The sequence below is a fragment of the Cyprinus carpio genome, chromosome A8 (genome assembly GCF_018340385.1).
Source record: "Cyprinus carpio isolate SPL01 chromosome A8, ASM1834038v1, whole genome shotgun sequence".
Taxonomy (NCBI): Eukaryota; Metazoa; Chordata; class Actinopteri; order Cypriniformes; family Cyprinidae; genus Cyprinus; species Cyprinus carpio.
The window spans coordinates 9,957,808-9,973,256 of record NC_056579.1 but is presented as its reverse complement, the minus strand read 5'-3'; the positions used below and the strand labels follow the sequence as shown (position 1 = coordinate 9,973,256).

At 34.3% G+C, this 15,449-nt stretch overlaps 3 protein-coding genes across 3 annotated transcripts in view; 1 reads left to right on the top strand and 2 right to left on the bottom strand.

Annotated features, from left to right (window-relative positions):
* The window catches only part of fcho1 (FCH and mu domain containing endocytic adaptor 1), a 38,563-nt gene extending 36,109 nt beyond the window's left edge, over window positions 1–2,454 (bottom strand). Inside the window, 2 exon segments of the mRNA XM_042762044.1 lie at window positions 2,117–2,234; window positions 2,321–2,454. The gene's annotated coding sequence lies outside the window, so the exon portion shown is untranslated.
* An 847-nt stretch (window positions 2,455–3,301) lies between these two features.
* znf692 (zinc finger protein 692) lies at window positions 3,302–11,031 on the bottom strand. The gene is made up of 12 exons (XM_019069236.2): window positions 10,505–11,031; window positions 9,729–9,923; window positions 9,330–9,361; window positions 7,930–8,439; window positions 7,779–7,848; window positions 7,612–7,689; window positions 7,423–7,533; window positions 7,285–7,335; window positions 6,936–7,014; window positions 6,606–6,720; window positions 3,902–4,001; window positions 3,302–3,694 (listed from the first exon to the last, which is right to left on the bottom strand). Exons 2-12 carry the CDS (start codon window positions 9,893–9,895, stop codon window positions 3,412–3,414), a joined length of 1,596 nt encoding a protein of 531 aa, XP_018924781.1. The 5' UTR covers window positions 9,896–9,923; window positions 10,505–11,031; the 3' UTR covers window positions 3,302–3,411.
* A 161-nt stretch (window positions 11,032–11,192) lies between these two features.
* Window positions 11,193–14,920, top strand: lpxn (leupaxin). The gene is made up of 8 exons (XM_042762043.1): window positions 11,193–11,463; window positions 12,434–12,558; window positions 13,137–13,189; window positions 13,342–13,441; window positions 13,631–13,897; window positions 13,985–14,158; window positions 14,541–14,622; window positions 14,692–14,920. Exons 1-8 carry the CDS (start codon window positions 11,340–11,342, stop codon window positions 14,901–14,903), a joined length of 1,137 nt encoding a protein of 378 aa, XP_042617977.1. The 5' UTR covers window positions 11,193–11,339; the 3' UTR covers window positions 14,904–14,920.
* The last annotated feature ends 529 nt before the right edge of the window (window positions 14,921–15,449 follow it).

Here is a 15,449-nt window from a genome sequence, read left to right as displayed (position 1 = left end):
TACATACTAGTAGGCCTATTTCTTATTTCTACTATTCTCTATCCCATATTGTTACTATTTACAATCTGAACATATTCAGTCCCTGAATGTAGATTTTTAGTTCATATAATATCTGTTCACTTCGAATTGTTGTCGCTGACTCGCTGGTACCTATTCCAGGTTTACTAATTATTCTATAGATTCAACTGGAACAGACAGCAGTGTTTCATAAATGGGTACTAGAATCTAAAACATAAATAAAAACAAAGCTAGGACAGATAGAAAAATTTGTGCCAAATGCATAGTTACTAGTAAAGTTAGAATAGGTACCAGTAACAACTGGAAAAAGTACTGATCGGAAGTGAATAGTAAACCAAAGACAGAATTAATGCAATTTGTTATTAGAATAGTTGCATTCTACAATGGGATAAGCAAAGAAATAAGTACCTGTATGTAATGAATAAGTACTACTGACAAACTGAATCGATTAATAGAGTCATCTAAATGTATAGTTGCTAGTTAAACTAAAAACATACAAGCCATCAGTGGATTATTTACTAATAGTTTAAAATGAGCATTAGTAACAAATTTAGATACTAGTTAGCAGAGCTGGGTAGTAACTGATTTCATGTAATCTGGATTACGTAATCAGATTCCAAAAATTAAGTACTTGTAATTAGATTAAATTACATTTTAAAATACTTGCAATCAGACTAAAGTTACTTTTTATGGATTACATGATTACATATTATTCATACAATAGCAATAAATTATTCATAATTTATCAATTCTCCTAATTCCTCTTTTTCCTTTAAATGTTCCTTTCTAAAATATCCTTCCGCTTATATACAGTCAGAAAGTCTTCCAGTTTTGTAGACATTTACACAAATACCAGTCACTAGTCTGGTGGCTACACAGCATTTGACCACTGGATTTACAAAAATCATTTCAAGTGTTTCAACGCTGCATCAACAAGCCTAATGATGAACACATTAATATTTATCTGAATTATCTCAGTAGGTTATTTAACCATCTATTTCAATGTCTTTGGAAGGCATTTGTCTTTCAAACACATTAAAATGCACAAATTCACATTATTTCTTATTTACATGCAATGCAGACATTCCCCATTTTTTTTTTTTTTGTCATCTGAACATCTTTCATCTAATATATTTACTTAAAATACCCCTGAGATTTTAAAATAAATATTTAATAACTAAGTATCACACTTGCATGTTCAAGGTTCTCTGACATTGGTAAATTGTCACATGAGATGCAGGTAAACATTTTTTTTTTTTTTGTGTATATGTGTTTGACTAATTGTTGGTCTGTTGTGCTTCTATTGTACATCATAGCTTAATAGTACTTTTTACTAAATGTTTTGTAATTGTTTTATTGTATGTAAATATGTACTTTTACTCTCTTTTAGGGTGACTATTACCATCTGTCTAGGGACTGCAGGTGAAAAATAGCCTTCTGGCTAACTCTGGCATATTTAATGAAGAAGAAATGTTTATTAATATGCATTGTGCCTGTAATAATAATAAATAAATTAATAAATAAATAAATAAAATAAAATAATTATAATTTTTTAAAGGTTATTTTAAAATGATTTATTTTATTATTTATTATTTTAATTTATGTTGTTGATTTCAACGAATGGAATATATTTTCTTTCTTTTTGTATTTTTATATCAAAATGGTACAAGATTATCCTATTTAAATCAATGTGATAAGTGAGTAAGGTAAAAAGTGATCTAAAAGTAATCTGTTTATATTACCTGAAATATGTAATGTAATGGATTACGTTACAAACTACAATTTTTGTCATGTAATTTGGAATCAGTAACAGAATACAATTTTAAAGTAACGTTCATCTACCCAGCTCTGCTTGTTAGTTAGTTGGCATGCCATATTACTGTACGTACAGTTATTGAATGCAAGACCTGAAGCAATAGATAAAATATATAGCATCATATTTTAAACAATCGCCACTACTTTCCCCAATACTATTCTGTCACAGCAACTTCCAGAAAGCCCCGTGTCTAAAGGCTTTGTTCTAGACAGAGGAAATATATGCACTTGTGGGGAAGAGCACTACACATGCTGTGCGCTGCCAGCCCAAACTGAAACTGACCTTGTTGCATATGATCAAGCTTTTGCTCCACAATGCTGACACAGACACACTGAAACAGAGATGCTCCGCTGGGGAAAGCCTCAGTGTGACACACGGCGAGCTGCCCAGTGCTGGACGCCTATTATGTTGCATTACAGGTAAAATGTTTCAACAGCATAGGCAATGACTTCATACTGTGCATAGAAACGTATAAAAGTATGTTACCTGGTTGTGGTTTCAGTGAAAACAATGTGGCTCATTTTCATCGCCGGTAAACGTCGGCAGTTGTTCCGACCGCGTCGCGTTCAATGTGTTACGGAGAGTTAAGAAGGTTTGAACGAACAGTTGACAGTGTTCAAAAAGCCCCACCCACCCGTGCTACTATTGGTTCACGTTTCCCGTCACTCAAGCGTCAACGGAGCAAAACTGTGTAGGCATGGCAACTGCGTTTTCAATGCCGCTTTTCCTAGCCAATAGAATAATGGTTTAATTTCAAGAGGCAACGCCCACCTGCCATGGACAAGAGTCTTTGGATAAAGTGCTTGTCAATCAAAGTAAGCCCGTTCAAAAGGCGGGAACCCTTGACTTCGATTACTGTAATGTATGCAAATTCTTTTCTTTACCGAAATTCATAAAGACAAACCGCTGTCCAAATGGTCAGAAAAAAAGAAGTACTCAGCACAAATGCAAAATATGGCGCATCAAATTTTTCTAACAGCTGCGATTTATGCATTTGCACAGAAAAAAAAAAAAAATACAGTACTATAAGAAGAGCCAAAAATATCTTGTGTTCATAATTTATAAAAACAACACAGAATTCCACCACAAAATTATATCAAGTTCAGTCAATAAGTGAAATGACACAATTAATCACATTTATATGTGCTAAAAATTTAAAAGCACTTTCAACAAATTGTCAATTAATGGGTATTGACAATATTACTGAAGGCTCATAATGTTACCCATGAGCAGTGTGTGATATAAGACTTGACAAAATATGTTACAAGTTACAAAATATGACAAACTTTAAAATAATACATTATTAATAATTAATATACTGACCTGAGTATGCGGACTTTGCTCATTTTATATAAATACAGCTTCTGCATGATAACAAAACAAAACGTATTTATATTTAAAAAACCACCACCAAAAAAAAAAAAAAAAAAGAAAGATAAAAGAATACCACAGAAGATACATCACATGGCAATTTCTCTGATTTTTAATTAAAACCAATTAGCAACATAGTACAGTTTACTCAAGGCCAAGGATACACAAGTTCGTACCTATTTAATCAAAACACTTCATAACAAATGTTATTCTACAGCAGTGTGATTGTTGGAAGCAGAAGGGGAAGATCCGCGCTGCCCCGAGGGATGTGGGAGTGGGTCAGAGAGAGGAAGGGCAAGAGTCAGTTCCGGAGAGGGTGTATTATGGTCTGGGTGGCTCTTGCTACGGTGAGCCGTGACATTATCTCTCTTTTCAAAGCGGCGACCGCAAATCTCACAAGGGAACTGGTAGGTGCTCTCAGCATTGTGCTTTCGCATGTGCCAATTCAGAGAGGCTTTCTGTCGACAGGTAAAGCCACACACCTCACACCTGAGAAAGAGAGACGGGGCAGGTTAGCTCTGGAGCTGAAAACTGTAGTAGCAAAGCCTTGAGCAATATAGTTGTTGTGTTAATTACTGATTTCTTTACTGAGAAATCAGTAATTACTGAGTGTTGTTGTAAAACTTTGTTTGGGAGTTATGCAAGCTTTGGTATAAATGAAGGGCCTAATGCACGTGTGTGTGGTGAAACCCATACTGCAGCGGTTTCTCTCCGGTGTGTATCCTGCGGTGGATGATCAGGTTACTGCTGGTTCGGAACGCCCGGGCACAGAACTCACAGATATAGTCTCTCTGATCTCACAGATGCAAAGAATCATACAAAGAGAACCATATTACTAACCACAGCGTGAAAAACACTAAATAATCCCTTCTATTTACCCTACTTGTACAGTGGTTTTGCTTCTGGATACAGATTTTACAGTGGACAACAAAATTAACAATATTCCAACACTTACAATAACATTATTAATAGTATTAATGATATATTAAATAAAACAAATCATTACATCATTATATTTTCTTTTACCATCTATAATTGTTCATAGTTTTCAAGGACATTTTTGGAACAACCTGTGTCTGTATATTAAGTGTCTTTAACCTGAATACATATACTTATACTCAGAGCTGGGTAGTAACGGATTACATGTAATCTGGATTACGTAATCAGATTCCAAAACTCAAGTACTTGTAATTAGAGTAAACTACTTTTTAAAATACTCGTAATCAGACTACAGTTACTTTTTTATGGATTACATGATTACATATTATTTACACAATGGTAATAAGTTGTTCACAATTCATTGATTCTCCTAAATTTCCTTTTCTTAACTTTTATTTTTTTTCCCTAATAAACCTGCCGCTTATATACGTTTGTGATTCTATGAGTTTTTCCGGCGGAGAGGGGGAGGGGTGTCAGAATCGCTCAGAAGTAATCAGCAACAAGATAATGGAAAATGGAGGGGAACGCAGCCTTTAATCACTGGATGTACAGACATGATTTCATTTTTAAAGAAAGACACGGGGAAAATGTCACTGCCTAGCACGGATTAATTTGCTGTCCACTGAAATCTTTGACCTAGCAAAGTTATTGCTGGGAATTGCATGTTCTTTAATATATTTTTTGTAATGTTGATTTTTCTTCATTTTTACTGCCTTATGCACTTCAAGTGTTTTGAGATGAAATATCTGACCTAGAAATGATCTTTAATATATATATATATATATTAGCAATGTTATTGTTGTGAGTTTCATGTTCACTGAAAAAAAAATGTGGAGTAGGATTTACTTGAAAAAAGCTTGGAAACAATTCTCACTCAGAAAAGGCTAGTTAATTTACAAAAAAAAAAAAAATTGACAAGTAAAAACCCAAAACAATTATTAATAGCTTTAAATAGAAATGTTTAAGTTACCTTTACTTGGGAATTCCCAGTAAATTTGATTGCCTCTTTATTTGTAAATTTTACTTAAATAGTGCTTATCACTGTAAATAAGTGTGCTGTTAAATAACAGTAATTTAATGCACTGAAAAAAAAAAACAATAAGTAAGATTCACTTCATTTTCTCTCTTTTGCAAGGTTTGCACACATATATTTTAAGTAAAACTTAAAGTATTGAATTAAATAAAATCTGTAAGCAAATAGACTTTAGATATAATTATTACCCAAATTAACACAGAGACCTCAATACTTGGTACACCAATGACGCTAACAATCAGTGAATAGTGTTTGAGTATAAATGGGTCATTTTGAGTAGAAAATTAACTCCAGATGTCACAAAACAGTAAGTTACTAAACTTAACATCAAAAGTGACCATAAAACAGTGTAAATACAACTCGAAAACAGTGAAAAATGTAACATTTTTAATTATTCGTGTCCAAGTGCATGATGGGAAATATGGGATCATAACTTTGGTATTTACTTAAAGAATCATTGTAAACATAACAAACAATTCCAAGTAAAATATACTTATAAGTTCCAACTTTAATTTCTACAAGCTTAAATTGAGTACTAACATAGAATTTACTTTATTTTTTTTAATTCTTGCCTTAACTAAATTATTTAATGTAGAAATTACATTTGTTTTATGTAGTATTTACCTTACTACAAAATCATTTTTATCAGTGTTCTTTAATATTAATTTTTGTAATGTTGTTATTGTTTGTCATTTCCTTATTGTTACTTTGAGCTTAAAATGTTTTGAGGTGGATAGAAATGTCATTGCTGTGTGAATGTAGTCTTTTTCAAAATTCATGTTTGCAATGTATATTGTTTGATGTTTTTCATTGATACTGTCATATACACTTCTAGTGTTTTTTTTTTTAGATTAAATATTTGACCTAGCAGTGATATTCCTGTGAATTTCATGTTTTTCAATATTGGTTTTTGTAATGTAGCTGTTTTTTAAATGTACTTAATTATAAGTAAATATGCTTTAAAATCATAAGATGTGATTTTGTTTTATTCAGTGTTACTAGCAAACACTAACAGCAAGGTACATTATTAGTGTTAGTATTTTGTAAGTATTAACTGTCCATACATTGCATTTGAAAAAGAAGCTATTGTGGCTCTTGTTGGTGAATTAAATATATTTTATGGAATATATTTTTTCTTTGTATCTGTCAAAAGATTAGGATAATTCAATATATGTGATATCAAATAAGGGTTAGAACAAATGTAATCCAAATGTAATCCAAAAGTAATCAGATTACGTTACCAAAAATGTGTAATCTAAGAGATTATATTACTGACTGCAAATTTTGTCATGTAATCTGTAATCAGTAACTGATTACAATTCATAAGTAATCTACCCAGCTCTGCTTATACTATATATACATATAGTGCCTGTCCAGAAGTACACTGGATGACATTCATCACATACATACACATACATAAAAACTCACTACTATGCAACTTTTCATGCTCCTTCAGATGCTTCTTAAAATTGAATGACTTGCTGCAGGTGGGGTGCGAGCAGATGAAGGTCTTCTGCTGGAGATGTTGGTACTTGACGTGATGCTGTGGAGAAGAACAGATTGTGAGATGCTTTGCCATCTTGTGCACAGTGTTCATGCTTTTCCATAAAACCCTGCAGCCAACGTATTTCTAATTTAAATAAAGCTTATTTTCTCATGGATCAGTGGAGATTAATGGAAAAGTTATTTTCTTTCAGAGTTGTTATAGTCCAGCAAAGACTAATGAATGTGTCATGTCAATACTGACTCAGCACTCACATTTAGATATTGCCGACTGGAGAAAATCTTATCGCAGCCTTCAAACTCGCAGGGCAAAATTAGTTTGGATGTTGATTTTCTGTAAACACAGAGATTAGTATCATGTAATTATGACGTTAAACAGGACATTCAAAATGAAACCATGAAAACATAACCAAATATATAAATAAATGACTGTTCTAAAATTTAAAACACATATAACTACACATAAAAACTATATAAATATAAAACACTATATAAACATTTTTTAAACATATAGGTCAGTTAACTAACAACTAATATATATATATATATATATATATATATATATATATATATATATATATCTTGGCAAAATTAAATAACAAACCGTTTTCTCTTGCCACCAATCTGGGACACGTCATCTTTCAATAACTGTGGACTGGAAAGAAAAGGGCAAAGGATTTTGGGACTACATTTAACATTGGGAATCTTACAATATAAAAATATGTGCTGTTAGACAAATCACCTGGTATTTTTAAGAGTTGCTGCCTTTTTGTTAGCATTGTGTGTCTCAGGAGGATCTGCTCTACTCTGGGTCCCTCTATTGGTTAAATTCAGCACTGCAACTTCCTCATTGCTAGAAGACAGAGTGTTAGTTTAACTTGTGTTTTTTTTAGTCATTAAGTGTTTCAGTATAGATGAATAGAGCACAAACCTTTCAGGACGGCTTTGGTTTTCAATGCAAACGCATGCAGGACTGTCTCCAGTCAGCTCATCACTGTCTGCTGGAGATCTGACAATCAGAAAAAGATTGAAGAGACATGAGAATTAAACTAAATATTATAAATACACCTAAACAACCAAAGATGCAAATATATATACCCATGCTCTGAATGCAAAAGGCCAGCTGCCACATCATTTCCTTGCTGTTTCTCGGGTGTCACTGTAACATCAACACACAGTTGTAGTTAGTCCCTGAATAACAAAAACAGCATATTTCTTTAAGATAAATCATTAAAAAAAACAAAGTCACCTGCATTGCTGTTTTCCCCAAACGTTTCAGACCTTGTCTCATATTTCGGTTCTGTGTCATTTGTGGTAACTTCAGCATTTTCTTGTTGTTGTTGTTGTCTGGTTTTTAATCTAGTCACCACTTCTTGTCTTTTTATCTTTGTGTCTGGTTCCTTCAGCCGCCTCCTGCCTCGTTGTTTGAGTCTCTTTGGGCTAAATGCAGTTTTATCACCTTGATTTTTAGATGCCATTACTTTCTCTATCTTAATAGGAGACCACAGAAAAAGATGTCCATTTTCACAGGTGCATTTCAGACACATGTCCACCTCAGATGAGTCTTTGGACTCAGTTTCAACTTCTCTTGTCTCTGCTGCATGAGTGCTCGGATCTCGCTCTGTTGTTTTTGTGACTGTCCCAGAATGCAGGACAGGGGGAAGAGGGCACGTCTGTCCATGGTTGTGGACCAACAGGATGAGTTCCTGCAAAGATTCCTTGGTAGTTGACAAAGTGCTTGTCTCTCCTTTCCCATCACCTAAAGAAGAAGAATATATGTATAACCAAAGTAGAACGCAATGAGTAACCAACAGATTTTGTGATTGTATCAGATTAACAAGGCCAAAAACACTGCAAAAAATATTTTCTGAAGGCCCGTTCAGACCAAGGACAATAATGATAACAATAAAGTTTTAATAACGGTTCTAATTCTGTTAGAATAGGGAAGTCTACACTACAGTCATAACAATAATGACACAGAGGAACGATATCGTTGAAATCACTTCCACTTTTCATGATATTTTCCAGCTGATCAGAATCCACCCGACTTTATGGAGCTTGAGCATTTAATGCAGCAGACAACATTAAAACAACTGTATTGTGCTCTTAAACAGAGCATCATTGTCTGTTGGTGTAGACGCTAATGTATATATCATTATAGTTATCTTTATAGTAATCATTCATGGTGTCAACGGGTCTTTATTCAGTATTTTTGTCTTGTTTTCCAGTACAAATTTCTAAAATGAATAAATAAATCTTAAATCAAGATATATTTACAGTACTTGAGAACTAAAATTAATTAAGATTACTTAAGTCTTGTCTTCTGAAAAAAAAGTAATCAAAATTAAGCACGTTTATGCTTGAAACAACAATAACAACAACTATATATATATATATATATATATATATATATATATATATATATATATATATATATAGTATAATATATAGAGACAAAAATACTAAGTAAGAAAATGTTTTTTTGCATTTTTTATGTTTTACAATACAAAATATGTTGTATTTAGTTATGAAGAAATCATAGAGGTTAACATACTTATACAAAAATGATAAAGTATTACAGAGTAAATTATGTCTGAATTGTCATTTTGTCTGTAAACTATGCCTTTAAGAAGGGAATCTGTGGTTTACCTGAGCACTTGATACAAACTCTTGAAACATAGCTGCAAAACATAAAGCAGATGTCATTGTCAGTTAGACCACATTTTATCTGCAACGCTTCACACACCAGCAAAAAACCTGGCTGTCTGCCAAACTTAAATATGTTTAGAACTCCTTAAACCACAAGTTCATCTTTGCTCTTCTGCCTATACTTTCTTTTAAGCTCACTCATAACTCCTGTCTTTTGCCTGTATGATTTGGAACTGGATCAGAACAACTGGAAAAAATCGAAGTCTCATCTTCGAAGCCAGAATCAATAACTGCAGATCTAATTCAACAGAAATTTTAGAGTGCACATCCAACGAACTGTCATCTTGTGGGTCTATGGGTAACTGTATCTCTCTGCAGAACAGGATGACTTTATTATACCTCTCCAGCAGATGCTGAGCGAGCTCTGAATGAAGAGAGAAGCCCAGTTTCTCTTTGAGCTGACCCCAGCTCTGGAGACACGAGCCCAGCCGCACACGAGACTTACTTCTGCGGGCATCCAGCTCCCTGCGCCGCTGACTGCGCAGAGTGTCTTTAGAGGATGACATCACACTGACAGGTGCCACTCAAACGACACTGAAGATAGAAACAAGACTGACAGTCAGGTGAAGATGATGAAAGGTTTGAATATCTGTTGCTGTAGCATAAATGTGGATTTAAATCATCAGACAAATTAATAAACTTGAATAAATGGCATTCATTGGTTTCTAAAATATCATATTTGCAATAATAGCAATCGTAAAGGCATTGTAATGGTTCTAATTATAAGTACAGCTCAACTGCATAATAAGGAGCTCACATATTAATTTATTAATATTAATTCATTATGACTACTGTAAAGTCTTTTAATTTGGGGTATAATTGTTAATAATTTAGACATCGTTTTCTATTATTTTGTTTTTATTTGTTTATTTTTTTCATCGAAAATTAATGGAATATAAAACAGTTAATATAAATGTAGTCGATGCTGAAGCGAGGTTGAAAGATCAATATGTTCTGAACCACCTCCTAGTTTTGTTTGTTGAAAAAAAAAACCATTTAAAAAACATTTTAAAAGATTTAGGCTATATTTTGTTCTCTGTTCATTGAAAGTGCCACAGGCAGTTGCTCTCAGGCCTTATTTAAATTATATGCATGATATGAAAACTCGAACGTACATACGGGAACCCACTGACAGGGTTTGCGGGGTCCACTAGCTTAAACTGTTGCCCTTTTAAGGAAGACCCGCTCAGTCGATCAACTCAGTCTAACGCTAAACTCGGTATAAAAAGCATTAAATATATCTCGTCATGAAACCGACGCAACAAAGAAAATTATGAATATCGGCTGAATTCATCTTCTCAGTACGATTATGTGAAGTATGTCTTCATTTCCAGAGTATTATGTCAAGCGATCTGCAGAAAGAGAAAGCAAATCGGAAGTTTCCTGTCCCAGAAGCCTTCGCGGCACAGCTAGGATCTATGGGAAATGTAGTCCTGAAACAAACATCTGTGCGTTATTATCATTTTATATCATCAGCCAGAGTTTTAAGGGTTAAAAGACTTGATTTAAGTCATTTCTAGAAAGTATAACTGCGCAAACAAAATAATAGAATGTATTAATATGCATGGGCCTATTTTTGTTAATATTTGTTACTATAGGCCTATGTGTGTTATGATTTAAAAACCCTATAATTTACACATTTACCATAATATTTTAATCAAACTGCTAAAAACATTTTCAATAATGTGCTGAAACATAGACTAAATACACTTGGTTTTGTAATACCACTACATTTATTACTACTACAACTATTAATAGCAATAAAATGAAAGTATTTGATAAATGGATACACAAGCTCATCTAATTTCTATAATACTATAGGGCCCACACAGCCACTCAAAATATTCAAAGTGCAGTTAGCAAACGGTAGCAAAATGCAACAGGGTGAAAGACATGAGATGAGGAGTGACACAGCGAGAACACAAAAAGGAAGCAACATCAGTTTCACGTATGAGATTGGGCTCAACCCACAGCTGCATGTATCAGATCACCCTACCACACATGCTCATCAGGAACACACAACACACCCTGCTTAACTCTCATCTCACACCCCAGACTACCATGGATGAACTTGGTGAGTTGTTCAACCTTTTATATGTCATTCTAACACTAAAGACTTAAACAGTGTAGAATCTCTAAAGATGTAACAGCTTTGTGATGACTTTCTATTCTAAGTTTAATTCCTGTTATTAATACTGCAATTCTCTGGTAGACTCATTTAGACTGTGACCTATAAATGCAAGCAGGTATTTGTTGTATGATAATTTTTCTGGGACATTATCATTGGTTTCCTCAAATTACATTAAAACCCTCATCGGCATTTCACACATTTCAATGTGACCAGTGCAGTATCAGTGACAAGCTGTGACATTTTAGAAAATAGACAAAACACATTAATGAATAGACACATTAAATTTTAGCGCATTTTTTTAAAACAACCAAACAACAGCATCAGTGTAGAATCCCTGAAGATGTAACAGGTCTGTTTACCCAGGACATTCTAAGAGAATGTAATCCAAAAAAAACACAAAATAATAATAATAAGATGATCATGAAGAAAGAAAGAACGAGAAATAAATATGTGCATATTCATTACTGGTGGCATTTTGGTATACTAAGGGTTTATTTTTCTTCCCCGTGAGAAGTAATCACTCCTGTCACTCTTAAGAATAAATTGACATGCTTGTAAAGGATTTTTTTTTAACTCCCAATTTACCTGGTATTTTAACAGAAGTGGGTCAGATCACCCATTTCTATATTAAGTGACCTTTTCTATGTCAGCAAAAAAGTGTGGCAAAAGTTTGAATTTCATGTGTTTGTTATTTCATTTTCTGCATCCGTTTTGATGAGAGCAACGTGCCTTTTCACTTCCTCAGGAAATAACGCGGATTGCTAAATTGTGCAGTGGCTTTACCTTTAGTTCAATCATAACCATGCATGCAGATTTTTTATTTATTTTTTGTCAGCGTATGTGTCAAAGTTTGTGTGCTCAGTGTCACTGATTTCAGTGCAGGTGTTTCACATGTGTGAATATAATATTGCAGACATGCTTTTAGAGGAGTTGGCTCAGAGCTCCACCCAGACTTCAAATGTTCCTGCACCCATTCCACCCAAAACTCTCCAACTGGGAGCCTCGGTTAAAAGTAACAACACAACTCAGCTTGAACAAGTAATTACATTTCAGGCCAATTCATTTTCATTTTCAAATTAAATTTAAACAAGAATTTAAAAAATCATTAAAGTTTCGAAAACTTTCAAAAACTGTTCGGGGTTGGTAATATTTGTCTCTTATGCTTATATTATTTCAGTTTTATATAACCGTTTTCTATTTGAATATATTTTGAAGTGTAAGTTATTCTTGTGATAGCAAAGCTGAATTTTCAGCATCATTACTCCAGTCTTCAGTTACACACGATCCTTCAGAAATCATTCTAATATGCTGATTTGGTGCTCACTAAATTCTTAATATTATCAATTTTGAAAACAGGTGTTCCATTGTTGTGGAAACCGTGATACATTTTTCAGCATTCTTTGAAGAATAGAAAGTTCAAAATAACAGCATTCATATGACATAAATAATAAATTAAAAAATTCTGTCATTTTGGACAAATTCATTCTTGCGGAATAAAAGTATGAATATCTTAAAAAAAATTAAAACCTTACTGACCCCAAACTTTGAACTATTAAATGTCTGTAATATTAAGGCCCAAACGGAGCCATTCTAATATCTTTTTCCTCCCATTACAGACTGAATCTTCTGGATTTGTTGCTGGTCCAGGAAAGACATATGATCACTACAGGTATATCCACCTTTTTCCTAAATTTGTAGCAGAAAGATCCTGAATAAAAAAATCTGTTGATGTATCATATTTATTAAGTATGGTTAAAAAACCTTTTGGCATACACGGTGTCCTTTGAGGTTCAGCTGTTTAAGAAGAAGATATTTTTTTAGTGTTGTTCCAGTCCCTGTGGAAGCAGGAGTGATGAGTCCCGGCACAGCTACACGAGAGCTCGACTCCATCATGAATGAGCTGCTAGGGCTAGGCCTGGAGGTGAGAGAAACATGAAGTGGACATCAGTTGATCTGTTCATGCAACAGCTAAGTTAAATCACTATTGCACATTATAAGTATCACCTGAAGAGGGCAGTATAAGCATATTAAGTCTCCTAATTTATACCCCCTTAAGTCAATTATTTAAAGAAAAGTCATTAAAATTGTCCAAAAATGCTTTATGTTGTAGGTTTCAGAACCAGTTCCCACATCAAACCCACCTCCAGTGGCTTGCAAGTCAAAAGACAAAAAACCAGAGGAAACTAAAGAAAGTGATAGTGGAAGCCAGAAAGAGACTAAGAAACCACAGCATCCTCCTCTGTCAGAGAAAGTATCCAAGAATGTGGATGCTATAGACGACCTGCTGGGCTCTCTCAGCACTGACATGGAGAAAATGGGGGTCCGTACAGCTGCCAAAGGCCATTGTGCTTCTTGTGGCAAGTGTATAGCTGGGAAGGTACAAGCAAAATGCAGACAACAAATCTATGAATTACTGTGAGTTTTCTGTATGAACAAATATGTCATCCTATATCCCAAACTGCAGATGATCACAGCTCTGGGTCAGGTGTGGCACCCAGAACACTTTGTGTGTACGGCATGCAGGGAAGAACTCGGCACTAGTGGTTTCTTTGAGAGAGATGGGAAGCCGTACTGTGAGAAAGACTACCAGAACCTCTTCTCCCCCCGCTGCGCTTACTGCAAGGGCCCTATTACTCAGGTGACCCGCAATATGTCTCTGTTTACCCTCTGAAAGCTCCTTGATAGAATTTCCTCGGGCATGTTAATTGAAAATTAGACAAGTTCAAAACAAAAATATAGTTTTTATTGAATAAATATATATATATTTTTTCCACTGCTGTATATGAATCATTTTTGGGCCTTAACCCACAACCCACCAGTTGAGAACTACTGCTCTAGACCCAACTACTAAACTTATTAGAGTAAATAGCAATACAACACAATAAAATTACTGTACTTAAAATAAAACAAGTAAATAATTGAATAAATAAATGTGTAATATAATTTTCAACTCTTTCACTTCACAAATAAATGAATTATTCTAGCCAATGAAGCAGGTGATAATTTAGTGTTTTTCACAGAACATTCTAACAGCGATGGATCAAACATGGCACCCAGAACATTTTTTCTGCACCCACTGTGGAAATCTGTTTGGACCTGATGGTGAGACAACCGCAGATTCCATCATTATTTGAGAAATCACATTTTGTACTGAATGAATCTGTCTTTTAGGTTTTATGGAGAAAGACGGTAAACCATATTGCTCGAGGGATTTCTACAGCCTCTTTGCACCCAAATGCTCTGGCTGTGGAGAGCCAGTGAAGGAGAACTATCTGTCTGCAGCCAATGGAACCTGGCATCCTGACTGCTTTGTATGTGCGGTGAGTGAATTAGTGGCGTTGAAGGCTGGAATACAATACTGTCATGTGTCTCACTCCTTATAAACTCCTTATAAATAAGTCTGTACCATTGTGGTGAACTTCAAAGGTGAATTCCACATCCTCACACTATAACACACTCTTTCACAAAAAATTTCTCCACATCTCCACAACACTCTCAAAACCCTTACAAAAGATTGCTTCCTCCATTAGAACGGCCGTCCGCCCCTCTGTTCTCTGCACTATCACTCTAGACAGGGCACTCTGTGTGGGACCTGTGGAGAGCCCATCTCGGGTCGCTGCATCGCTGCTTTGGACCGCAAGTTTCATCCTGAACACTTTGTGTGTGCGTTCTGCCTTCGGCAGCTGAGTCAGGGTGTGTTTAAGGAGCAGGGAGGGAAGCCATACTGTTCGATATGTCACGAGAAACTCTTTGTGTGAAAGAAGTGACATGATTCCAGAAGTGTTAAAAACAATATTTAGTTAGGGACTTTATCTTGCATCATGTTTTTTTTCCAGATTATTTTAATATATTAATAATATTCATATATATTATATATATATATATATATATATATATATATATATATATAATCTATATGAATATATTAG

What these genes read in the sequence shown, in the direction of transcription:
- znf692 (XM_019069236.2), bottom strand. Translation starts at nt 9,895, where the DNA reads ATGTCATCCTCTAAAGACACTCTGCGCAGTCAGCGGCGCAGGGAGCTG. An exon ending in CCAGTCGGCAATATCTAAAT is followed by an intron (nt 6,721 to 6,935) that starts GTGAGTGCTGAG and finishes TCTTCTCCACAG; the next exon opens with CATCACGTCAAGTACCAACA. An exon ending in GCATGAAAAGTTGCATAGTA is followed by an intron (nt 4,002 to 6,605) that starts GTGAGTTTTTAT and finishes TGCATCTGTGAG; the next exon opens with ATCAGAGAGACTATATCTGT.
- lpxn (XM_042762043.1), top strand. Translation starts at nt 11,340, where the DNA reads ATGAGATTGGGCTCAACCCACAGCTGCATGTATCAGATCACCCTACCA. An exon ending in GACTACCATGGATGAACTTG is followed by an intron (nt 11,464 to 12,433) that starts GTGAGTTGTTCA and finishes ATAATATTGCAG; the next exon opens with ACATGCTTTTAGAGGAGTTG. An exon ending in ACACAACTCAGCTTGAACAA is followed by an intron (nt 12,559 to 13,136) that starts GTAATTACATTT and finishes CTCCCATTACAG; the next exon opens with ACTGAATCTTCTGGATTTGT.